General features: G+C 42.5%; 1 protein-coding gene across 1 annotated transcript in view; it reads right to left on the minus strand.

The window, feature by feature from the left end:
• LOC115355641 (NACHT, LRR and PYD domains-containing protein 12-like) overlaps positions 1–27,027 on the minus strand; it is a 53,991-nt gene that overhangs the window by 17,007 nt on the left and 9,957 nt on the right. The window contains exons 2-6 of the mRNA XM_030046498.1: positions 18,224–18,401; positions 16,961–17,180; positions 15,022–16,816; positions 14,738–14,911; positions 14,386–14,559 (exon numbers count right to left, since the gene is read on the minus strand). Of these exons, the coding sequence (XP_029902358.1) occupies positions 14,386–14,559; positions 14,738–14,911; positions 15,022–16,816; positions 16,961–17,180; positions 18,224–18,401 (2,541 nt within the window). The remainder of the gene's footprint in view (positions 1–14,385; positions 14,560–14,737; positions 14,912–15,021; positions 16,817–16,960; positions 17,181–18,223; positions 18,402–27,027) is intronic.

Raw genomic sequence — 27,027 nt, forward strand, 5'->3', positions numbered from 1 at the left:
TGACTCACTCTGGTCCAACATGGAAGTTCTGGTTGTTCACTGCACTGATATCTGAATAAAGACATGAAATCACCCAAGGTGTTTGGCCACAGTCAGTTTTCAATATTCTGTTGGTCACTGGCTGAGTGACAGTTTTTTCTGTATTTCTGCTGCTGCTGGATCAATAAATGCATCACAAACTGCAGTGCAAATGCAAACCTGTCTCTGATTGGTGTATGCCGATGGAAATTTACACACACACTGTCTTTCAACATCAGTCCTCTCCTTCTGGTGCAGCATTACATTTTTTCCTGCCTTCTCTGCATCACAGAGTCGAACCTCTGGGCCGTGGACGGAGGTGCACAGCTGCCCGTGTGAACCGGCTGATTTCTGCAAACAGCCCGTGTTGGAGATCCAACATGGAAGCATTTTGCATTCAGCCTTGTGAGCGTATTCTTGTCTAAAGCAGCGAGTTCTGCAGGCAGCTCGGCTCACATTACACTGATTCTTGGGAATTTGGATAAAACAGGTTTTAATTTTGAAAAAAAAAAAAGTGCGTTAAATTACAAAATCTGAAGGTATATCATTATAGGCCAAGGTCTTGGCTGTTCAGCAATGTACCGGTGCAACCTCCTCATTTTGCATTTTTTTCATAAAATAGGTTTTTCCAGTTATTAGGCTACTTTGTTTTTGTCAACACCGTCACCGTAATGTTTTTTTTTTTATTTGAAAAACATATTTTTGTATTAAAGAGACTATTACTTTAATAACTCAACAGCACCACAGAGACATATTGTAAACATATTCATTTAAAATCCTTCCAAATCCTTCTTCTCACCTTCAAGGCTATCAACAACCTCGCCCCTCAGTATCTTGCTGAACTCCTTCACATTAACATACCCACTCGTACTCTCAGGTCTTCCTCCTCCATCCAATTAACCCTCCCACCTGCTCGCCTATCCACCATGGGGTCGAGAGCCTTCAGCCGCTCGGCCCCCCGCCTCTGGAACTCATTGCCACAGACCATACAACACTTAGACTCTGTCACTACCTTTAAATCCCGCCTTAAAACTCACCTCTTCAGACAAGCATATGCACTTTAATCTTGGGACTGGAATGACATTACTGTTGCACCTTACTGTTGTTTTATGTATTGCACTTTGTTTTTCATTGATTATTATGTTTTATTGATTGTTTTTATTGTCCTTTTGTACGGTGACCTTGAGTGTCCTGAAAGGCGCCTTTAAATAAAATGTAATATTATTATTATTATTATTATTATTATTAAAACCAATATAACTGCCTCTGACGGTGGTGACACTAATATGACGGTGGTGACAGTCGCCTCATTAAAACATACATTTCCAAAATTTATACCACTCAAGTCAATGGCTTCTTGCTTAAAAACTTTATTGAACTATTTGGTACAAAAAATAACAGTCCTGAGCTCTGATATAAGCATTTTTCAGACTTCAGTCATCACCGTCACACAGAAAACCTGACGGTGGTGACGTCTGACGGTGGAGACAAAAACCTGCTCTTTCACATGATAAGCATGAGTTGTTCACATTAGCCAGCTTGTTTTCGCCCTGTTGCTACCTGCATCAGACCTCTTCTTAAAAAGTATACATTTGTTCCATAATCTAATTTAATATTTTTTATACAGAAGTGACGGTGTTGACAATTTATGGTTGTGACAGTAGCAGTGTCCAAAAATATGAAGAGATTTAAGAGAAAATAGAAAACTTCCAGGAGCCTGAGCGGTCTTGAAGCATGCAGTAGAGCTGAAGGTTTGAAAAGGGCTCCTCAGGAATGTAATTGACCTTGTAGTTTTTTTATTATTATTTTTTAAATAAATATCTGACGGTGGTGACAAATATCTGGGACACATTTTGAGCAACCACAAAATAATAGTAAATATTGTTCAAAACCCATCGTTTGTAGTTTTTAATACATATTATGATGTACTCTTTCATGTGGTAAAGATATTATTCAATGAAATTATTACTTTTTGTTGTTTTAATCAAGTTGAAATGATTATCTCCTATCCGAGGACAACTGGTTTTGTAGGGTATGGGCCAACATATAATCATTAAATTAATACAAATTAAAAATAAACCTATAAAAGAACCTTACAAATGTGCAAAGGATCCCCTGATTATGCCCTTGATTCTTTTTATTCATTAAAATGTTGTAAATTTCCAGCAGAAATAGCATTTTTCTTAGTGGGACATGATTTATCCAAATTCTCAAGAATCAGTGATTAGATATTTTACAAAGCCAAGTAGCAGCGAGCCAATGGAAGAAAACCTGAGCGCTGTAGAAGCAGTGAGAGACACGAGCTTTTAATCTCTGTGGACAGAGTGACTGACACAAACCATGTGGACACAGCCTCCCAGTGACGCTTTGCCTTCATCACCAGTACGCACACTGACACACTTCACTTATTTTAGAATCATTTCATTTGTGATGCTGAGTTTCTCTCCTGTCCCAGACACTGTATATTTGTGTCCCCAGTGCTGTTTTTATCGTCCCCAGGACAACGGGACATCCTTCATTTCCAATGCTGACTCTGACTGGACCTAATCTCAGATTAAATGAATCCTTGTTGCTGTAATCCAGCCTGAAAGATGTGAAGAGAGCAGCACGGAGATGATTCAGAGCAGAATGGCTGTTTTTCAGTTGGTATGTTGTTGGACATTTACACACCTTAAATATGGAGGCCAGGTCTGTTTGATGCTGCTGGTCAGACTGAGCACTAGGAACCTCTGAGCTCTGCTGCTGGACTCTGTGGAGGACACACACACACACACACACACACACGGTTATTGGATGTGATGTTTTGAAAGAGGAAACTCAGTCAACAGAGTCTGAAGGATCAAACCAATTCTGGATCTCATGAATCTGATGACAGAAAAACATCTGATGTATCATCAATTTGAAATAATTACCCATCATCCTCAGAGAGGAGGCTGCCTCTGAACCAAATAGGAAGACCCTTAGAGTGGTCACTCTTCATGGACACACAGCTGGGCTCAGGTCCAGGTCCAGGGGAGTCTGGTCTCTCCTGCTGGATCCTGATAGAAACATTATGAACACACTGAAGAGATCTGCTTTGTTTTCTTAGTAACATACTAAGAAAATGATGACTAACTTATGTTCATAAACAACATTCTGTGTAAAATATAATCTAAGCACACCCACAGTCAGAGATCCTCATCTCACCTCTTAGCTTTGGTCTGGCTGTCATGTTCCCCAGACAGAGAGCTTTCAGAGGCAGGGAGCCCCTCCTCTCTCTCCTCACACACATCCATAGCTGAGCCGACACCTTGACACAAACACAGTGGCTCAGAACTTTGAATCCTCTGGGACTCTTCACAAATGGACTGGGGGGAAAACAGTTTGAGTGAAAGGTAATGAATTATAATTCATTTGTTTTCAGTCAAGCATATCCATGTCACCGGCTTAGATATGCTTGACTGAAGAGCATTTCTTGTGTTGTTCCTCCTACATATTTCACCACATGATCTGAGATTAAAATCAAACCGATGCTCACTTCGGTCACCACTGAAAAAAATTCAGGTAACCATCTTTAGACAATATTAATGTTAGATAGATAGATAAATTTATTTCTGGATTAGGATGATAAAACAGCAATCCAAAGAATGACATGCTAAAAGTACAAAACTTATTTCCAGCATGGTCCTTGGTGTTACACACAATAAACAAATCAGACAATCTCAAGACAAAAGACATACAGGATTAGGTGGGAACAGAAGACAGGCTATAAAACAAATAAATAATTAAATAGCAGTAAAACTATCTAGAATCAATACACATTCACCTTCCTCCATCAAACAAAACGATAAGCAGCTTCAACGCTCTCAAGATGGGCAACATTGATTCTGTAGTTTTATGTATTTTATTTTGTCTTCGTGAAGATGCAGAAAATTAAGATAATTGTTACACCTCACAAATTGCAACAGACTATCCCAATTAAAGTAATTGTACACATGGCTACATTGTAACGTACCTGATGCGCTAATGGTTGCTATGGAAACATCACGCAAAATGCCTATCTAACTCATTTAACTAAACTTGCATTTACAGGCGTTGTTTGGATACAGTTAACAGCTAAACCGAATCTATGGTGGTAGTTATAGGCATGAAAACTTATCAAAACGTCAATATATAAAAATTAAGATGGTCTAAAACATGCTTCACAATTCCAGCAATGGTGGCTGATCCAGAAATTCAACTGGACCGAAAGGTACCCTGGGAAGGCTGTGATGTCGGCGGCGAAGCATTGTGGAGGTGTATCCTGCAAATTAGTCCAAAATAGGCTGGATCTGTCGGTCATACAATCTCAGAGCAATATTATATATGAATTATTAATTATATAATATTACATATGAACAAAAACGTCACAAAAGTCACAAGCAACTGCTTTGGCATTTGCTCTTATCACCTTTCCGCAGTTTGGGCAGCAACCGCTGCAACTGATGGTAGGCTTGCTTTGCTGGTATTTCGCTGTTTGCAAGACTGTTGGGCAAAGGCACTGATGGATATCTCCCGAAAGCAGTAGGCAGATGGGTTCCTCCAGATCTTGCTTTGCATGCGGCTATGGATTTCCAGGTCATCAAGGCAATACCACCATATCCACAAAGTTTGTCAGCATTTACTGACAGGCGACCGGTTATGTCCAAACGCTCAGCATTCCGCTGCAAAAACGTATCATATTCCAAGCACTCCTCAGAAATTTTTAAAACAGTGACCTAAAATGCTTAAAAACACAGTATGAACTGATACTGCTACTAGAGCTCCAAACACACCTGGTGCACCTGACACCATTGCGCTGAGGACCACTTCTCTGATTAGTAACCTACCACTGCTGAGAAGGAGGAAGATGAATTGAGAATGTTGTTGACAAAGTCAGATGTTAGCAATGAAAACACAATGGTACAAAGAATTCCAGTAAAAATGTATTTCTACAAAACATCAAAAGCTCATTTTGACAGATATCACTGCCATCTTGTCATCCCAGTGTGCTCTCCAGTCCTCCAGTTCTAAAACACAATGTAGGAGCCTGTTCATCAAACATTTCTAATGATCCCTGGTCGGCTCTTTACCTGCACAGTCACATCCACATCAAATCCAAGAGACTTTCCAGCTTCACCTGGAGGGGAAACACAGAGAGAGAAGACGCTGCTTGTTCTACTGTGTCAGTTCTGTCCCTGGAGTTTTGATCTGCAGGTGAGGCCACATTCTCATAACTTTAGTATGAAAATAAAACCTCATCAAACTGGTCTAACCTGTAGCCACACGCCCACAGTCTGCAGCAACACATTCCTGGATCAGGTGATGTAGTTCCACACTGTGTAGAAATACCCAACAGAAATGTGAAGGACCTGTTGAAGTTTCACTTTCAGCTCTTTCTGTTCAGTAGAATAAGACATGCAGCTGTGCAAGAAATTCTTACACTTCACATCCTTTCAGAATGCCATCAGCCACTTACACTGATCAAAATGGAGTTTTATTACATTACATTACAAATCTCTCTCTCTCTCTCTCTCTCTCTCGCTCTCTCTCTCTCTCTCTGTCTCAGACACACACACACACACACACACACAGAGTGAAAAACCGAAACCATCCGAGACGTGGGGCCATTGGCGCCCCCTCCTGGCAGGGACCAATGGCAACAAAAGGAAATACAACTTTAAAATCATTGTTCTTATCAAGTATGACATGTATTTTTATTGATCATGGGACTGATAATAACTTTTCTCCCCAAGTGTGACCAGTCATTTGTGTTTCAGCAGGATGCCAGATATTGTAACAGTTTATTAATATCATGATTTTTTTTTTCTTAATTTTACTTTCATGATTCAGATCAGGGTCTGTATTAATCATGAACTGCACACAGTTGTACAGGTGAGGTTACAGTGTCACACGTCAAAATCACAATGCTGACAGTTTCAGACACACACACACATCTTTATGGGCCAAAGGAAGGAAAACATCTCCAAAACCAGTGTAAGAACCATTTATTCCTTTGTTTTCCTTTGTGTTTATTGTTGGATGTTGCACTACACATTCTGAACACTGGGTGGCAGTTGTCTGTAATTGCGGGTGCAAATACACAGGAAGTGTCACTGAGTCACAGGTGTGTTGCCAAGAGGGGAGGCTGGCCCTGCGTTCCAATACCCATACTACCATACTATTTAGTATGCAAGAAAAAGAGTATGTCCCAATACATAGTATGTCAGATGCAGTATGCCAAGAGAACCAGGATGTTTTACTACACCCGCCCTGCGTTCCAAATCACATACTTATACTTTTTACTTTTAGTATGTACTGCAGCTGGCCTAACAAAATATGTCGTGTAGTATGCAATATGCATGCGAATACATGCTTTATTTAATTTGACACTACATATTAGGACAGCAGTGATCTAATTATACACTACTCCCAAAAAGTTAGGGATATTCGGCTTTCGGGTGAAATTTCAGGATGAACCTAAAATGCATTCTAACCTTTACAGGTGAACTTAATGTGACCTTCTGTAAACTTTTGAATGCACATGTTCAACTGTTCAATGTTTCAGTACTTTTTGCACAAGTTGCTGTTCTCTAACAAGGAGCTTAACGGCAAAATTCACAACAGGTGTTTGATCCATGAATCGACCAATAAATTTCCTGGTTCAATAAGAATTGGTATTTAAACAGTCCTCCTCATGCTGTTCACATTTTGACATCATGAGACCAAGACGACACCGAACAATTGATCAGCAGCAACTCGCCATTGCGAGGCTTCAAACAGGATGTTCTCAGACGGAAGTGGCCACTGAGCTTAGAGTGTCACAGAGTGTCATCAGTAGGTTGCAACAGAGATACAGAGAGACTGGAAGAGTCACAGAAAGGCATAGAAGTGGACGTCCTTTGGCCACATCCCACACTGATGACCGCTTCATTGTGAACAGTGCCCTGCAGAACCGGATGATGAATGCCACTCAACTCCAGGCACGTTTAAGGGAGGTGAGAGGCACCCAAGTGTCACGTCAGACCATTCAAAACCGTTTACATCAACATGGTCTGCGTGCTAGATGACCTGCAAGGGTACCTGACCACACCACCAGGCACAGGTGTCATCGTCTTGCATGGGCCAGGGAGCATTTACGCTGGACGAGGGACCAGTGGGCCTCAGTGCTGTTCTCTGATGAAAGCCGATTCATGTTGAGCAGAAATGATGGCCGCCAACGATGTTGGAAGCGTCAAGGAGAGCACTATGCATCAGCCACTGTTGTCACCAGACGAGCCTTTGGTGGTGGTGGTGGTGTTACTGTGTGGGCAGGTGTGTCTAGTCAGTACAGAACTGCCCTACACTTTGTGAATGGTACAGTGACAAGCCCATACTACCTGAATAACATCATTAATCCAGTTATTGTGCCCCTGCATGAACAACACAGGCCTAATTTCATCTTCATGGACGACAATGCTCCAGCTCATCGAGGTCTTATCATTAGGGAACGGTTGCTGGAGACTGGGTTACTTCAGATGGAGTGGCCTGCACTTTCTCCAGACCTGAATCCCATAGAAAACCTATGGGATCAGCTGAGTCGCCGTGTAGAGGCTCGGAGCTCTGTACCCCAGAACCTCAATGTCCTGAGGGCCACCCTTCAAGAAGAGTGGGATGCCATGCCTCAGCAGACAATAAGTCGACTTGTGAACAGCATGAGACGTCGTTGTCAAGCTGTAATTGATGCTCAAGGGCACATGACAAGTTATTGAGACATTGACATTTTTTGTTGTGGTATATCCACCACTGTTGTTGGCTTTTGTTTCAATAAATTGTTTGAGATGAGGAAATCACCAGTGCATGCTTCTACTTAAATGCCCTACTTTCATGATATAATATCACTGTAGCGTGAACTTTTTACATTTTCCGTAAATTTCACCCGAAAGCCAAATATCCCTAACTTTTTGTGAGTAGTGTTTACTGTCACATATCATACAGTTTTGCAAGAATATGGTTACAACATTAAGTTTTATTGTGACTGCACAGATAATAAGTACTGATTCAATGTTAGGGTTCAACTATGACTACATTATAGAAGATTCTACCAGTATAGGCAATGGTGTAAGTGTGGTATAAATAATGAATAAATATGACTAAATATGAATACACTATGGGTCAGGTATGAGCAGTATAGATGAGTAAATATAAAAATAGTAAAAGTCAAATATTAAGTACTGTAATAAGAATGTGCAAGTGTGTGACACTACAAATAAAAGTAATGTGACTGTAAGGCTGCTTCACATGCAGACAGAACATAGTGCCAGCAGCTGCCCAGCTGTGAATATATTTAACAACAAACATCTGCCAGCAACAGAGAGCTATGTGTGAAGGAGGCTCATATGCCTGCTGGTGACTAGTTCAATAGACAGGCTACTAATAATATACAGTACAGGCCAAAAGTTTGGACACACCTTCTCATTCAATGCTTTTTCTTTATTTTCATGACTATTTACATTGTAGATTCTCACTGAAGGAATCAAAACTATGAATGAACACATGTGGAGTTATGTACTTAACAAAAGAAGGTGAAATAACTGAAAACATGTTTTATATTCTAATTTCTTCAAAATAGCCACCCTTTGCTCTGATTACTGCTTTGCACACTCTTGGCATTCTCTCCATGAGCTTCAAGAGGTAGTCACCTGAAATGGTTTTCCAACAGTCTTGAAGGAGTTCCCAGAGGTGTTTAGCACTTGTTGGCCCCTTTGCCTTCACTCTGCGGTCCAGCTCACCCCAAACCATCTGGATTGGGTTCAGGTCCGGTGACTGTGGAGGCCAGGTCATCTGCCGCAGCACTCCATCACTCTCCTTCTTGGTCAAATAGCCCTTACACAGCCTGGAGGTGTGTTTGGGGTCATTGTCCTGTTGAAAAATAAATGATGGTCCAACTAAACGCAAACCGGATGGGATGGCATGTCGCTGCAGGATGCTGTGGTAGCCATGCTGGTTCAGTGTGCCTTCAATTTTGAATAGATCCCTAACAGTGTCACCAGCAAAACACCCCCACACCATCACACCTCCTCCTACATGCTTCACAGTGGGAACCAGGCATGTGGAATCCATCCGTTCACCTTTTGTGCGTCTCACAAAGACACGGCGGTTGGAACCAAAGATCTCAAATTTGGACTCATCAGACCAAAGCACAGATTTCCACTGGTCTAATGTCCATTCCTTGTGTTTCTTGGCCCAAACAAATCTCTTCTGCTTGTTGCCTCTCCTTAGCAGTGGTTTCCTAGCAGCTATTTGACCATGAAGGCCTGATTGGCGCAGTCTCCTCTTCACAGTTGTTCTAGAGATGGGTCTGCTGCTAGAACTCTGTGTGGCAATTATCTGCTCTCTGATCTGAGCTGCTGTTAACTTAGGATTTCTGAGGCTGGTGACTCAGATGAACTTGTCCTCAGAAGCAGAGGTGACTCTTGCTCTTCCTTTCCTGGGTCGGTCCTCATGTGTGCCAGTTTTGTTGTAGCACTTGATGGTTTTTGCGACTCCACTTGGGGACACATTTAAAGTTTTTGCAATTTTCCGGACTGACTGACCTTCATTTCTTAAAGTAATGATGGCCACTCGTTTTTCCTTAGTTAACTGCTTGGTTCTTGCCATAATATGAATTTTAACAGTTGTCCAATAGGGCTGTCGGCTGTGTAGTAACCTGACTTCTGCACAACACAACTGATGGTCCCAACCCCATTGATAAAGCAAGAAATTCCACTAATTAACCCTGAAAAGGCACACCTGTGAAGTGAAAACCATTTCAGGTGACTACCTCTTGAAGCTCATGGAGAGAATGCCAAGAGTGTGCAAAGCAGTAATCAGAGCAAAGGGTGGCTATTTTGAAGAAACTAGAATATAAAACATGTTTTCAGTTATTTCACCTTTTTTGTTAAGTACATAACTCCACATGTGTTCATTCATAGTTTTGATGCCTTCAGTGAGAATCTACAATGTAAATAGTCATGAAAATAAAGAAAACGCATTGAATGAGAAGGTGTGTCCAAACTTTTGGCCTGTACTGTAGGTGTGGAATTGTTTACGTGAACATGTGAATAACTATGAAAATAACACTGACAGAAAAATGTTATTATACTGTAGTGACCCCTTTGCCCATCAAAATAGGTTTGGTTTTGACACGTTACCAAATAACAAACGATGGTGCCATGGTCACGGTCACGGTCAAAAACTGTTTGCTCCTGCCAACCAGCAACAGCTGAGTCCAATCAACCCCCTGAATATATAGACCTTTGAACTCTGGCAGATTAGCAACATTGCTCCCCCTCTGTGGGATGTTTAAGGGTGCAGCAAAACAAATAACAGAAATGGCTCTTAGACACCGGCCCCTAATTGGTTCTGACAGAAGACAAACCAATTCAAAATCATTTTACATAACGAGCCATTAAATTCAAACCAAAATTAGAGCTATACAAATGAAAACTTGACTGATTGCAAACAATCAACCTTACAACAACATTATAAATCATGAACTGTGTTTCTTTATCTTGAACCATGCATATGGGTTCATTATTTTTTATTAATTTGCCTCACAAAGAAGACATATCTTTGTCACTGGTCTTTCAAGCACACTGGTCTTTGTCTGAAGTAAGTAAGTAAGTAACTTTTATTTGTGTTGCACTTTTCACAGAGAAAGCTCACAAAGTGCTTTCCAAGATTAAAAGGAAAAACAACAAACATGATTGCATTCAAACAACAAACATGAATGCATACAAACATAAACATAAATAAAATAACAGTAACGGCAAGTCGGGTGTCAGGCCGAAAGGAATGCCTGCCTAAACAAATACGTTTTAAGGTGCTTTTTAAAACTGACAACAGATGCTGCAGCTCTCAGGGTCTGGGGGAGAGCGTTCCACAGTTTAGGAGCAGCTATTTAGTTAATAGCCTAGCAGCGGCATTCTGCACAAGTTGGAGGTGATCAGTGGAGGTTTTACTGAGGCACAGAAACAGGGAGTTACAATAATCCAAGCGGGATGACACAAATGCATGAAAAATCATTTCAATTTCGGCATTTGATACAATAGAACTCAGTTTTGCAATATTTCACAGGTGAAAGAAGCATGTGCAGGTCAGGGCCAGAATATGTTTATCAAGGTGCATGGCCTGGTCAAAAATAACTCCCAGATTTCTCAGACTAGAGTGAACATTGGAATTCAGTTAGTCAATTCAGCATTATTATTACACAAATTTAATCGAGAATTGATCGATGTCACCATTGGGCCACATACAGTTAAGTGTTAAGTGTGCAATGGCCGCCGCGTCAGCACGTCGAGCACCACAGCGCAGTGACGTATCTAGCTTTCTCTCTGGCTGAATCTCAATCTCCTCCCTAAGCCCTGAGCCCTCACTGACTTAAGCAGCTGCACCTGGAAAGTGATTGAGTGCATGAGGCTGCAAGGGGCTGCAGTAGTAGTAGTACTATAAAAAGGGAATGGGACAGCCCTTTGTTTGGTTGTCAACAGCAATGCATCATATTTCTCACAATCGCAGCTTTGGGACTTTTTTATTTTACGTTTTTTGCTCGGTATTTTTGAGGAGTTATGAAAACTTTGTGAAAAAAGTTGTGTCACTTTTTTTTCATTTATTGAATTAAATTAAGGTCAGCAACATGAAATTCACATTTTACAAACATTTTTCACCTGAAAAAACTCTGTAAATATACTTTGGTATAAAAATCAAATCAAAATAAGTTACAATGAACAACAAATAAAATGCAGGGAAAAGAAAAAAAACTTCATGGAGTAAATGTGAAATATCAAAGTGATCTAATAATTTTTGCCAATTTGTGATTTAAAAAATCATCATCGAGGAAAGCGCTGAATAACTTTATTGACACTCCCATCGTGACAGCACGAGCAGCGTGTTACGAATCTCTCTGAAGTGTTTCTGAAGTGTTTCTCCACACAGGAGGAGACTCTCACTCCATCTGACACAGAGACACTGAGGAACCTAACCTAACCCTAAACCCGGGTACAGAGGCTGAGTGAATGTGGAGGTGAAGGTGTGGAGGTGGATCAGTGTGTCAGAGGAGACGCTGTAGAAGGACAGAGAGCCAGCAGGCCAGTCCAGATACACTGCCACTCTGTGAGAGGAGGAGGGGGCAGGGATGTCTGTTCCTTTGTTGTTGTGCCAGACAGAGAAAATTCCATCACAGCAGTACAGACTCCAGGAGTTTTTGTTCCTGCCAAATCTGCTGTCATTACTGAGTTCTTTCCTGCTAATTCCTCTGTAAGTCACTGCGATATTAACCCGTCCTTTCCACTTGACCTCCCAGTAAGAGCGACCAGTCAGACCATCACTACACAGGATCTGCCACCACCAGTAGTCAAACCTCTCTGGGTGATCAGGATATGGCTGCTCCTCTCTCACTGCTGTCACCTTCCTGTTGTCCTCAGACAGGACGAGGTGTCTGTTTGCTGTGTTTGTGTCCAGTTTGAGTTCACAGGAATCTGATGGAGAGAACAAGACACAAAAGATTGGCAGATTTTTATCTAACACACCTGTTGTTTTTATTATCTGTTACTTTATAACAGTTTCAAGTCAATCGTTGAACACGTTCATGATGCCAGAGCTGTTTATATGGAAAGCAAAAGGTTTTTATGGTAAATCATTTTTTTTCTTTTCATTCCTGTTTTTTAATGAAAATAATTTCAGTTGTTTTAAATCTGAACTTTGTAGGTTATGTTTTATGTTTTATCCTATTATATCTTGCTATATAAAGCACTTAGCTTTGTTTTGAATAATGCAAAATAATTACAATAATAATTATAATTAAAGCTGCAATCAGCGTTGGACGGGATGCAGGCAGATAGAAAAATCCTCATTCAGTCCAGTGGAGAAATGGAGAAAACCCACCCCTGTTTGAGGTGGCACAGCTCGGTCACCGTTTGAGTGACAGACTTAATTTTAACTTTAAATGTGTCACAAGACCTTGATCTACAAATCTCGTAATTACAAGTTTTTTCCATCTTTTACCATTTTTGGGTTATGGCAGTTTTAGTTTGAGAGTGTTTTCTGCTCCCTCTGAGGTCTTACAATGGGTGTGTATTGCACATTCCTGGGGCAGCTAGAGTGAGTCACATTTCTCCATTGGATTGAATGAGGATTTTTCTGTCTGCCTGCATTTTGGTCAGACCATGACTCAGCTCCCAGTACTCATGTCACACACACACATACACACACATACACGCACGCACACACACACACACACACACACACACACACACACACACACACACACACACAAACATACATTTTGGTCAGACAGTGACTCAGCTGCCATTACTCATGTCAATCACACACTAGGACATCCTCGGCCTTTCAAAATAAAAGCCCCGAATTCTTTCTCCATTGGATTTAATGAGGCTTTGTCTGTACAACGCTGCTTGCAGCTTTAATTGTTATTACTATTATTAGCATTATTGGCATTATTCTAATTGTTGTTTTGTTATTGTTATTATTATCACTATACTTATTATTATTACAGTTTCCTAGCAGACACATAGTAGAACTGTGGTCATAATTCATTATAATTTTCCTGTCATTCATTGTGACATTCAACATGTTCAGTTCTGTTTCATGCCTTTCTGTGTTACTCGTTCACTTTGAGAGCTAAGTGTGTTGCCATAGTAACGGCTAACTCCTTGTGGCGGTATAAAAGCAGTTTGTGGCGCGTGTTACGGCGCCATGTTACTGAGCAGCAACACGTGTTAGCACTGCAACAAACAACACGCCAGTTGGCCAAGTCAAGCAGAGAAGTTGTCTGCCTCTGTTTCCCCACAACATCCACGCTGGAAACACACAACTTCCACATGTTAGACATTTCAGCACAGAGATGGATACCATTCAGTTAGGATGATACAAGCACGGACATTTTTACTTTGTGGACAGTTGTGATCAAATGAATAAAATTCAGTTGAAAAATTAAACAGCCAAATGAGGATCAGGGAATAAAGATTGTGTTTGTTCTCGTGCAGCAACTAAATGATTTATGGTTCAACATTAAAAGCAGCTGAGAACAAACAGCAGAAGCTGAAGCTGCACCATCTAAACAGCTGAATGTCTGCTGCTTTGTGTTCAGGAGTCAAACTAAATCCACACTTACACTTCCTCAGGCCTGGTTTCAACCTCTGCTCTCCACCATGGTCCACCCTGGAGGAAGAAACAGAGTCAGAGCAGCAGATTCTCTTTGAGGATGGAAACATGGGCAGTAAATAACCTTCCCTATGAAGGATTTAGCAGACCACGTCACTCATATCCACCATTCAACATGAAACAATATTCCTCAGACCTCTGTGAGACATTGTGCGTGTCTCTCCATACCTGAGAGTCTCCAGTCTCCAGGTTGGATCCTCCAGTCCAGCAGAGAGCAGCTTCACTCCTGAGTCTCCTGGATGATTGTAGCTCAGGTCCAGCTCTCTCAGATGGGAGGGGTTGGAGCTCAGAGCTGAGGCCAGAGAAGCACAGCCTTCCTGTGTGAGCAGACAGCCTGACAGCCTGCACATGGACACACCAACAACAACAACACAGTCTGATACAGATACATGTTGGATTATTTCAGCAGCTCACTAATCTGAAATTAGCTGTGTTCATTCAGACAAATATTCAAATGTGTGATCGGCTTTGTGTTTTCAGTCAGTCCAGTTTGAAAGCTGTTGAGCTCTCTGATCCTGACCTGAGAGCCTCCAGTCTGCAATGTGGACTCTCCAGTCCAGCAGAGAGACGCTTCACTCCTGAATCCTGCAGCTGGTTGTTACTCAGGTCCAGCTCTCTCAGACTAGAGGACTGGGAGCTGAGAACTGAGGCCAGAGCTGCACAGCTTCTCTCTGACAGATTGCAGCCACTCAGCCTGAGGAGGAATTAGTGAGGAAGATCAACATGTTTAAAATATTAGCTTTTTGTATTATGGAGTAAAGACCATGTCCTGTATTTAAGATATCAAGTTCTCTATGAACTTACACAGATTTCCTGGAGGCTTTGACCACAGGCAGCAGCCTCAGAAGAGCCTCCTCTGAAGCAGAGTATTTCTTCAGGTCAAACACGTCCAGATCTTCTTCTGATGACAGTAAGATGAAGCCCAGAGCTGACCACTGAGCAGGGGACAGTTTGTCTGTGGAGAGACGTCCTGATCTCAGGTACTGTTGGATCTCCTCCACTAGAGAATGGTCATTCAGCTCATTCAGACAGTGGAACAGGTTGATGCTTCTCTCTGGAGAGGGACAGTCTTTCATCTTCTCCTTGATGTACTCAGCTGTTTTCTGATTGGTCTGTGAGCTTCTTCCTGTCTGTGTCATCAGGCCGCGTATGAGAGTCTGATTGGTCGGCAGTGAAAGACCCAGGAGGAAGCGCAGGAACAAGTCCAGGTGTCCATTTGGACTCTGTAAGGCCTTGTCCACAGCACTCTGGAGGAATTTTAGTTTGGATTTGTTGAACACTGTAGAAAACCTGTAGGTTGATTTGTGTGTCAGCAGATTGCCTCCAGAGTTGATGAATGTCAGAAGGACATAAAGAGCAGCCAGAAACTCCTGAAGGCTCAGATGGACGAAGCAGAAAACCTTGTCCTGGCGCAGCCCACACTCCTCTTTAAAGATCTGTGTGAACACTCCTGAGTACACTGAGGCTGCTCTGATATCAATGCCACACTCTGCCAGGTCTGCTTCATAGAAGATCAGGTTGCCTTTCTCCAGCTGCTCAAAAGACAGTTTTCCCAGACACAGGATCATCTCCATGGTCTCTGGAGTCCAGAGTGGGTCTGTCTCAGTTCTCCCATGATACTTTACATTCTGCACTTTGCTCTGAACCAGCAGGAAGTGGATGTACATCTCAGTCAGGGTCTTGGGCAGGTCTCCTCCCTCACTGGTTTTCAACACGTCCTCCAGAACTGTAGCAGTGATCCAGCAGAAGACTGGGATGTGGCACATGATGTGGAGGCTTCGAGACGTCTTGATGTGGGAGATGATTCGGCTGGCCTGCTCCTCATCTCTGAATCTCTTCCTGAAGTATTCCTCCTTCTGTGGGTCAGTGAAGCCTCTCACCTCTGTCACCATGTCAACGAACTCAGGAGGGATCTGATTGGCCACTGCGGGTCGTGTGGTTATCCAGAGGCGAGCAGAGGGGAGCAGGTTCCCCTTGATGAGGTTTGTCAGCAGAACGTCCACTGAGGTGGACTCTGTAACATCAGTCAGGATCTGGTTGTTGTTGAAGTCCAGAGGAAGTCGACACTCATCCAGACCGTCAAAGATCAACACAACCTGGAACTGCTCAAACCTGCTGATTCCTGCTTCTTTGGTCTCAGTGAAGAAGTGATGAACAAGTTCCACCAAGCTGAAGTTTTTCCCTCTCAGCAGATTCAGCTCTCTGAAAGTGAATGGAAATGTGAAGTGGACATGCTGGTTGGCTTTGTGTTCAGCCCAGTCCAGAGTGAACTTCTGTGTTAAGACTGTTTTCCCAATGCCAGCCACTCCCGTTGTCATCACTATCCTGATTGGTCGATCTCTTCCAGGTAAAGCTTTAAAGATGTCCTCACATCTGATTGGTGTTTCTGGTGTGTCTGGTTTCCTGGATGCTGTTTCGATCCATCTGACCTCATGTTCCTCATTGAGCTCTCCACTCCCTCCCTCTGTGATGTACAGCTCTGTGTAGATCTGATTCAGAAGTGTTGGGTTTCCTGCTTTAGCAATCCCCTCAAACACACACTCACACTTCTTCTTCAGCTTAGATTTGAGTTCACGTTGGCAAAGAGCAGCAAGAGTTTCTGAATGAACAAACAAACAAACAAAAAACAGAGAAATTCATTTCAGAAATGTCTGGATTTGCAGTCGAGTTTAGAAATGAAAATATTTCCATTCTCCCATCATTCCTCCTCTCCATCCTGTTGAAGGTGTTAAGATTCTCTTACTGCTCTGCAGACGCTCAGCCAGCTCCTCCTGCTTCATTCTCCTCAGGAAGTGCAGTGTGATCTGCAGAAAAGCCTCTCTGCTGCTCCTCCTCTGCTCTTCCTCCTCACCATCCAACACCTCCTCATCCTTCCTCTGCCTCTCTGAGCATTCTGGGTAATCTGGCCTCAGAGACCTCTGGATGTTTTTCAGCTCGTTCTTCACAAAGGTAACGATGTTCTCCTCCAGCAGCTGGAACAGAAAAACATACGACTAAAACTTCAGTTCTAAACTCTGGACACAAAATCAGACTGGACACAAAAAACAAAAAAATCCAGCTTGCACAGATTGAAAGTCCTCACATTTTGGCTGCTATGAGCAGAATGGTTCTTCTAAAATTAGTGAGCAGCTGAAGTTAAAGGCTGGACATTTACACACCATTAATATGGAGGCCAGGTCTGTTTGATGCTCCTGGGCAGACTGACCACTGGGAACCTCTGAGCTCTGCTGGTGGACTCTGTGGAGTCAAGTCAAGTCAGGTCAAGTCATGTTTATTTCTATAGCACATTTACAACAGCTTAGCTGAAACAAAGTGCTTCACAGTAAAAATAAATTCACAGTAAAACAGGGGTACAGACACGGTAAACGCATTACAGTAAGAAACAAATGCGCAGGGTAAAACAGCAAAATAAACAAGAGACAATTACTCTAGTAAAAGAGCAATTTGCAAGAAAAAAAGTGTGTTGAGAGAACAGGAATAAAATACAAGAAGGGAATAACCTTGGGGAAGATCTAATCACAAGCAAATGCAAGTGAGAAGAGGTGGGTTTTGAGCAGGGATTTAAACCTTTCCAGGCTCTGGGCTGCTCTGATGTGGATGGGGAGGCAGTTCCAGAGCCTGGGGGCTGCAACCGAGAACACCCTATCTCCTCTGGTCTTTTGTCGGGACCTAGGTACAGCGCCAGTCCATGAATGCATTTGAAGATCGTGAGCAGTACCTTGAAGTCAATACGGTAATGGATCGGGAGCCAATGAAGTGAGGATAGAACCGGGGCGATATGATCATGTTTCTTAGTGCTGGTGAGAAGCCGGGCAGCTGAGTTTTGAGCTAGCTGTAGGCGGTGGAGTTGTGACAGATCGACACCAGTATATAGGGCATCGCAGTAATCCAGCTGTGTTGTGATGAAGGCATGGATTACCCTCTCCAAGTTGCTCTGGGACAGGTAGGCCTTGGTCTTTGCTAGGGTACAGAGCTGGAAAAAGCTGTTTTTTACGACTGCACTGACCTGCTTTTCAAATTTGAAGCCGCTATCAAAAATCACGCCAAGATTTCTGACGGAGGGCCGGATGTTGGCAGCAAGGGGGCTGAAGGTGTCAGTGGAGAGGTCTGGAGAGGTTTTGCCGAAGACGATGATCTCGGTCTTGCTCTCATTAAGGTTTAGGAAGCTTGCACCCATCCACTCCCTGATATCAGTTAGACAATTGAGGAGTGGCTGAAGTGCAAGCCTTCCCTCAGCCCTAAGAGGGAGATATACACTATATTACCAAAAGTATTCGCTCACCTGCCTTTACTCATACTATGAACTGAAGTGCCATCCCATTCCTAACCCATAGAGTTCAATATGATGTCGGTCCACCTTTTGCAGCTATTACAGCTTCAACTCTTCTGGGAAGACTGTCCACAAGGTTGAGGAGAGTGTTTACAGTAATTTTTGACCATTCTTCCAAAAGCGCATTGGTGAGGTCACACACTGATGTTGGTCGAGAAGGCCTGGCTCTCAGTCTCCGCTCTAATTCATCCCAAAGGTGTTCTATCGGGTTCAGGTCAGGACTCTGTGCAGGCCAGTCAAGTTCATCCAAACCAGACTCTGTCATCCATGTCTTTATGGACCTTGCTTTGTGCACTGGTGCACAGTCATGTTGGAAGAGGAAGGGGCCCGCTCCAAACTGTTCCCACAAGGTTGGGAGCATGGAATTGTCCAAAATGTTTTGGTATCCTGAAGCATTCAAAGTTCCTTTCACTGGAACTAAGGGGCCAAGCCCAGCTCCTGAAAAACAACCCCACACCATAATTCCTCCTCCACCAAATTTCACAGTCGGCACAATGCAGTCTGAAATGTACCGTTCTCCTGGCAACCTCCAAACCCAGACTCGTCCATCAGATTGCCAGATGGAAAAGCGTGATTCATCACTCCAGAGAACGCATCTCCACTGCTCTAGAGGCCAGTGGCGGCGTGCTTTACACCATTGCATCCGACGCTTTGCATTGCACTTGGTGATGTGTGGCTTGGCTGCAGCTGCTCGGCCATGGAAACCCATTCCATGAAGCTCTCTGCGTACTGTACTTGGGCTAATCTGAAGGTCACATGAAGTTTGTAGCTCTGTAGCAATTGACTGTGCAGAAAGTCGGCGACCTCTTTGCACTATGCGCTTCAGCATCCGCTGACCCCTCTCCATCACTTTACGTGGCCTACCACTTCGTGGCTGAGTTGCTGTTGTTCCCAAACGCTTCCATTTTGTTATAATAGAGCTGACAGTTGACTGTGGAACATTTAGGAGCAAGGAAATTTCACGACTGGATTTGTTGCACAGGTGGCATCCTATGACAGTTCCACGCTGGAATTCACTGAGCTCCTGAGAGCGGCCCATTCTTTCACAAATGTCTTGTTTCACAGTCTGCATGCCTGAGTGCTTGATTTTATACACCTGTGGCCAGGCCAAGTGATTAGGACACCTGATTCTGATCATTTGAATGGGTGAGCGAATACTTTTGGTAATATAGTGTAGCTGGATGTCGTCTGCAAAGCAATGGAAGGAAATATTATGTTTGGCTAGGATTTCCCCAAGGGGTAACAAGTACAGCAGGAAGAGGAGTGGACCGAGGATAGAGCCTTGAGGGACACCGCAGGTAAGTGGGGCTGCAGTAGAAAAAAACTCTCCCAGCTGGACGGAGAAGCTCCGGTCAGTCAGGTAGCACTGGAAACAGCTGAGGGCTACACCTGAGATGCCAGCATACTGCTCCAGCCGAGACAACAGGATCCTGTGATCCACTGTGTCAAAGGCAGCTGTGAGATCTAAGAGCACCAGGATCACAGGATTACCTGAGTCGGCGCCTATGAGCAGGTCGTTTTGCACCCTCAGGAGAGCGGTCTCAGTGCTGTGAGATGTTCTGAAGCCAGACTGGAACTTCTAGTGGATTTTGTTGGAGGCTAGAAAAGATTGTAGCTGGATATACACTACTCACTCAAGGACTTTTGACAGGAAAGGTAACTGTGAGATGGGCCTGAAGTTGGACAAAACGGATGGGTCAAGGTTTTTCTTTTTGATCAAAGGCTGTACCACAGCATGCACACACACGCGCACGCGCGCACACACACACACACACACACACACACACACACACACACACACACCAATAAGGGTGTTAATGAAAATGTTGCTCTGATTATTGGATGTGATGATTTGAAAGAGGAAACTCAACAGAGGATGAAGAGTCAAACTCATTTTATATCTCATGACTGTGAAAATGATATCACCTTGGACCAGTAGAGTGCTGTCCATCTTTGAAATTTATAATTGGATCCATAGACCGGTCACTCCTCATGGACACCCAGCTGGGTTCAGGGGGGGTCTGGTCTCTCCTGCTGGATCAGGATCAGATGAGATCAGACTTTATTGTCTCTCTTGACAGAAATTTGTCTTTTGAGAGAACACAGTTAACATAGCAGCATACAGCCTCTCCATACACACACTCAAATCTTGAAAACAGGTTGTTCCAAAAAAAAAAAAAAAAAAGGCTCCTGTAGTCGGATTAGACCACGTGAACAAGTCTGGTTTTTGATCTGCATCAAACCTTTAGTTTATGTTGTTTCAAACTTTTAGGTAGGATTGCATAGATAGATAGATAGATAGATACTTTATTCATCCCACAGGAAATTCGCAGCTTTTCAGCAGTATCCACAGATTACAGATTAAATAAATCAATAAAAAAAAGATCAAAAATAAAGAATAAGATCTAAGTACAACAGAATAAGATCCGAGTACAACAGAATAAGATCTAAGTACAACCTAGTGTGCAAAAAGCAATGTGCAACAAAAAAACAGAAAAAAACAGAAAAAACCGTGTGCATGGGTGTATAAAATGTGCATAGAAGTAGGTCAATGTGCAAATTTAGAAGAAATATACAGTATACACATGATAAATAGCAGTAACCAATATAAACACTATAAACAAGGATTATAAAAAAATAGAAATATGAACAGTTTAAACAGAAGTATTAACAATTTAAACAGCAGAGGAAAATAACCTAACCTGAAGAACACACGCTCCGACCGAGGTTCAGAGTTAGTGTGAAACTATGAGACCAAGACCGTCGACAGAACCTGACGCCCGGTACTGGGAATTCAGGAACTGTCAGACTTGATCCAGCCTCATGGAATCACCCCTTCCCCTCCAGTCTTTACGTGTTATCTACCAGTATTGCAGTATGTGTATAATGAGTTATTTCCTCCGGGTGGCGTTAAAAAGCCGCATGGCGTGGGGGAGGAATGATTTCCTCAGTCTGTCGGTGGAGCAGGACAGTGACAGCAGCCTGTCACTGAAGCTTCTCCTCTGCCTGGTGATGGTGCTGTGCAGTGGATGCAGTGGATTGTCCATGATTGACAGGAGCCTGCTCAGCGCCCGTTGCTCTGCCACAGATGTCAGGCTCTCCAGTTGTGTGCCCACAACAGAGCCCGCTTTCCTCACCAGTTTGTCCAGTCGTGAGGCGTCCCTCTTCTTGATGCTGCCTCCCCAGCACACCACCGCATAGAAGAGGGCGCTTGCCACAACAGACTGGTAGAACATCAGCAGCAGTTTTTTGCAGATGTTGAAGGACGCCAGCCTCCTGAGGAAGTACAGTCAGCTCAGGAGGCTGGCGTCCTTCAACATCTGCAAAAAACTGATTGGGACACATTTGATCCAAAAAAGATGGATTATTCTGATCCCAGGGGAAGGCTGGATTCAGTGTGGATTTCAGGAGCAAAATATAATTACAGCTGCTGTGCAGCAATGGGTCGGGTCCCGGCAGTTTTAAGCAATTCTAAGCAACAAGCAGAATAATATGAACTTAAACTGAACTGACTGACACACCTGGTAAGAAAAGGGCAGGACAAAGGCCTGGAGGGGACAGATGATTGGCCAAGACACAACAAAGACATGCAACATGGGGGCGGGGCTAATGAGGCAATGCAGGGCAGGTGTGAGGACAAACAAGCTGACAAGACTATGGAGGAACAATAGGGACAAAATGAACACAGCAGACTAAAATATAATAAACCTTATAGCTGCTGTGCAGCAATGGTCAGGGCCAGGCAAGTTTAGGCAATTCTGAACAACAAGTAGAGAATAGGAAGATGGCATTCTTATGTGCATTTTGTATCAGCTGAGACTTGAACTCACAGTTTCTGGCATGAAGGACAACACTCTATCTCACTGAGCTAATTGGCAAGTGTCATTTCATGTGAGGCTTCACAAATTGACTAAGCCAGTCACATGACAGCAGCCGCCTATGCATGGAAAGGCAGATTTCAAACCACTGTAAAAATAAATAAATAAGTCATCAAGACAAGAATCTGACAATGATGATCTGGCATGGGACTGGACCTTTGTGCAAAGTTTGGTGAATTTTTGCATGTGGGAATGTTGCACAAGCTGAGGCTTGAACTCACAATCTTGGACACTGAGGCCTGGCCTCTATCTCACTGAGCTAAAACTTCACATGTAGCTTCACAGACTGACTGAGCCAATCACTGACATGCAGAACAGCAGGCAGCCATGCATGGAAAGGCAGATTTTAAACAGCTGTCAAAAATTCAGTTATTAAGACAAAAATCTGAAAATACACATATTGCATCTAGACAGCATGGAGATGTTGATCATTTGTTTTTAACAATGATTGATTTGCTCCATAAGGGAAAAACTGATGTTTAAAAATGCCATTTTTGCATTGACTCCAATTGTTCACATGAGAGCAAAATTCAAAATGCTGTCAAAAATTCAGTTTTTGAGATACACATTTGAAATTGACCACACATCATCTACCATGACTCTAGAATTTTGTCAATTTTTTTCATGAACTTTGAAGATTTATTTAGCGAGAATTTGCAGGTATATGTTTACAGTACCATTTACAGTCAAACATTTTGATGCACTGTAGGCTCAATTTTTGATAAATCAAAAATCTGAGAAACAACGTTTGTGTAGGACAGTCTGAAGATGCTCTGTATCGATTTTTGTGTCAATTGAGCAAAAATTGTGGGAGGAGATAGGTTTAATAAGTTTTACAGTTTTTGAAAAAAACAGAGTGATGGACTTCATAATTTGCAATAGGTTTGAGTGCACAAAAGTTTCTTCAGTACAGTTTGATGAAAGTTGTGAAGTTGTAGCACATATGGTTGATTTGTTAAGAATTTTCAAAATTTTGAACTTTAGAGGCTTGCTATAGCGCCACCATCAGGACTATTGGCTTGAGCTTGCAGCAGGGGTAATCTGGCATGGGACTGGACCTTTGTGCAAAGTTTGGTGATTTTTCACCCATGGGAAGTATGATTTCCTCGGAAGAAGAAAGAAAGAAAGAAGAAGAAGAACACATAGGAATACAATAGTGTCCTGGCAGCATAGGCTGCCCGGACCCTAATAAAACTAACTTAAACTGGTCCAATAGTACACCATTCCTGGACAGCAATGAATGGGATTCCTAAATCCGGATCACTTTCATCCAGATTAAATATTTTTGTTATGTTTTTTTGTGGGTCAGATGAAATAATATAATTATTTTGTATTGTTTTATTTTCTCTGTCTTTTCCAATAAAACTTAAAGTGACCTCATGCTATTCTACCTGTTATTCCTCATATAGCTTATATTTTAATATTTAGTCCAATTTAGAGCCTTTTTATCTGGTTTTAGTAATCCTGAAAAGTCTGTATCTGGATCAGAGTAATCCAATCGAATGTTGCTTTGAAAAACCAAATGTTAAAGTAAGACAGATTACGTGATCCTGGACAGCAAAGAATGAGATTCCCAAATCTGGATCACTTTCATCCAGATTAAATCTTTTGAACAACTGGCCCTGTCACACACACAGGTCCATACACACCAGTACACACTGAAAATACTGCAGACTCCCACACTAATACTGCACATTCCCCTATTATCCATTCACTGCAGCAGATATTGCACGGCCTACACCAAGACAGAAACATGAGGAACACACTGAAGGTCTCTGTGTCCTTATCTAAGGACTGTGAAGATGATACTATCAACTCCACCTGTTCTTCATCATCTTTTTCTTTTTAAAATTACCTTTTATCAGCAGAGTGGCGTCCATATTTGAACTCAATAGGTTTATCCATAGACCAGACACTCCTCATGGACACACAGCTGGGCTCAGGTTCAGGTTCAGGGGGGTCTGGTCTCTCCTGCTGGACTGGGCTTCAACACAACATACACAGAGTTCTTCCTGTGAATAATGCTGCTGTGCTGATTTGCCTGCTGAGCTCTGAGATGGAGAACAGTCATGGACAGTCAGAGATCCTCATCTCACCTCTTAGCTTTGGTGTGGCTGTCATGTTCCCCAGACAGAGAGCTTTCAGAGGCAGGGAGCCCCTCCTCTCTCTCCTCACACACATCCATAGCCGAGCCGACACCTTGACACAAACACAGCGGCTCATTCATGACAACAAGCTTTCCATCACAGGACATTTCAGTCAAGCATATCCATGTCGCCAGCTTAGATACGTCTGATTGAAGAGCGTTTCTTATGTTGTTCCTCCTGCATATTTCACCACATGATCTGAGATTAAAATCAAACTGACGTTCACTTTGTTTGCCACTGAAAAAAATTCAGGTAAACATCTTTAGACAATATTAATGTTGCTGACAAAGTCAGATGTTAGCAATGAAAACACAATGGTACAAGGAATTCCAGTAAAAATGTCGATATACAAATCATCAAAAGCACATTTTGACAGACGTCACCGCCATCTTGTCATCCCAGTCTGCTCTCCAGTCCTCCAGTTCTAAAACACAATGTAGGAGCCTGTTCATCAAACATGTCTAATGATCCCTGGTCGGCTCTTTACCTGCTCAGTCACATCCACATCAAATCAAAGAGACTTTCCAGCTTCACCTGGAGAGGAAACACAGAGAGAGAAGACGCTGCTTGTTCTCCTGCGTCAGTTCTGTCTCTGGAGTTTTGATTTGCAGGCGAGGTCACATTCTCATAACTTCAGTATAAAAATAAAATCTCATCAAACTGGTCTAACCTGTAGCCACACGCCCACAGTCTGCAGCAACACATTCCTGGATCAGGTGATGTAGTTCCACACTGTGTAGAAATACCTAACAGAAATGTGAAGGACCTGTTGAACTTTCACTTTTAGCTCTTTCTGTTCAGTAGAATAAGACATGCAGCTGTGCAAGAAATTCTTACACTTCACATCATTTCAGAATGCCATCAGCCACTTACACTGACCAAAATGTAGTTTTATCACAATACAAATCTAAAATAAAGCTGACACACACACACACACACACACACACACACACACACACACACACACACACACACACAGTGAAAAACAGAGGCCATCCGAGATGTGGGAGCATTGGCGCCCCCTCCTGGCAGGGACCAATGGCAACAAAAGGAAATATAACTTCCAAATCATTGTGCTGACATGTATTTTTATTGATCTTGGGACTGATAATAATTTTTCTCCCCAAGTGGGACCAGTCGTTTGTGTTTCAGCAGGATGCCAGATATTGTAACAGTTGATTAATATCATGATTTTTTTTTTTTCTTAATTTTAATTTCATGATTCAGATCTGGGTCTGTATTTATCATGAACTGCACACAGTTGTACAGGTGAGGTCACAGTTTCACACGTCAAAATCACAACGCTGACAGTTTCTCAGTCCCAGGCCAGAGATTAACCTGCTGCTGCCCCCCTCCTTGCAGCTACACACACACACACACACACACACACACACACACACTTTCACTACACATCTTTATGGGCCAAAGGAGGGAAAAAATCTCCAAAACCAGTGTAAGAGCCATTTATTCATTTGTTTTCCTTTGTGATTATTGTTGGATGTTGCACTACACATTCTGAACACTGGGTGGCAGTTGCCTGTAATTGGGGGTGCAAATACACAGGAAGTGTAACTGAGTCACAGGTGTGCTGCCAGAAGAGGAGGCTGGCCCTGTGTTCCAATACACATACTACCATACTATTTAGTATGCAAGAAAAAGAATGAGTATGTCCCCGTGCATAGTATGTCAGATGCAGTATGCCAAAAGTACCAGGATGTTCTACTATAGACAATTTTATGAGCCGTTTCCGCTCTACATCCTAAACTCCTCCCATCGATGCAATCCATTTCCATTTTGGCGTGCTGGTTTGTTTTTAGCCACAGACATACATAGGTTTTTAGCTAGCTAGCTCTGTCCTGCCGACGAAAGGAAATTAAAGATGGATACTTAAAAAAAAAAAAAAAAAAAAAAAAAAAAAAGTGGTTCGGGAACAGCGTGTGCGGTAGTGTGCTGGCCTAGTTAACCTGAAGAGTCCACTGATCAGAGTGCCTCGTGAGGTTTAGAATCTTGTCTTGTGTCCCTGTCTATCAGCACCCAGCCATGTTGTTCATTAAATACAGATAAACACAACAAATACTGTGTGCATTGTATTTTTTAATATTATATATGAATATTTTTATAGTGATGCAATTATGTGGGCTGCTTCTGTATTTTACGGTTTAATACCTGTTAGGATTAAACACGTTCTCTTTCTTGTTGAAGCCATATGTTTAGTTTCCTCAAAGCAATTAAGTGTTATTAATGTACAGCATGAGCTTACTATGAATGATGAACTGTGTTAAAAGAAACTGTTACACTAAGGAACATAAGGCCTAGCATTCATGATCGTAGTTCAGTGCAATAATGAAATTACATTTTTACATTTACATAAACTTTTATTTTCACACAAACAGTCAGGGTGGTTGAATCAGGTTCCCATTGTAAGGACATAATTATTAAAATTGAAACCTCACGA

Source organism: Myripristis murdjan, chromosome 23, assembly GCF_902150065.1.
Source record: "Myripristis murdjan chromosome 23, fMyrMur1.1, whole genome shotgun sequence".
Lineage (NCBI taxonomy): Eukaryota > Metazoa > Chordata > Actinopteri > Holocentriformes > Holocentridae > Myripristis > Myripristis murdjan.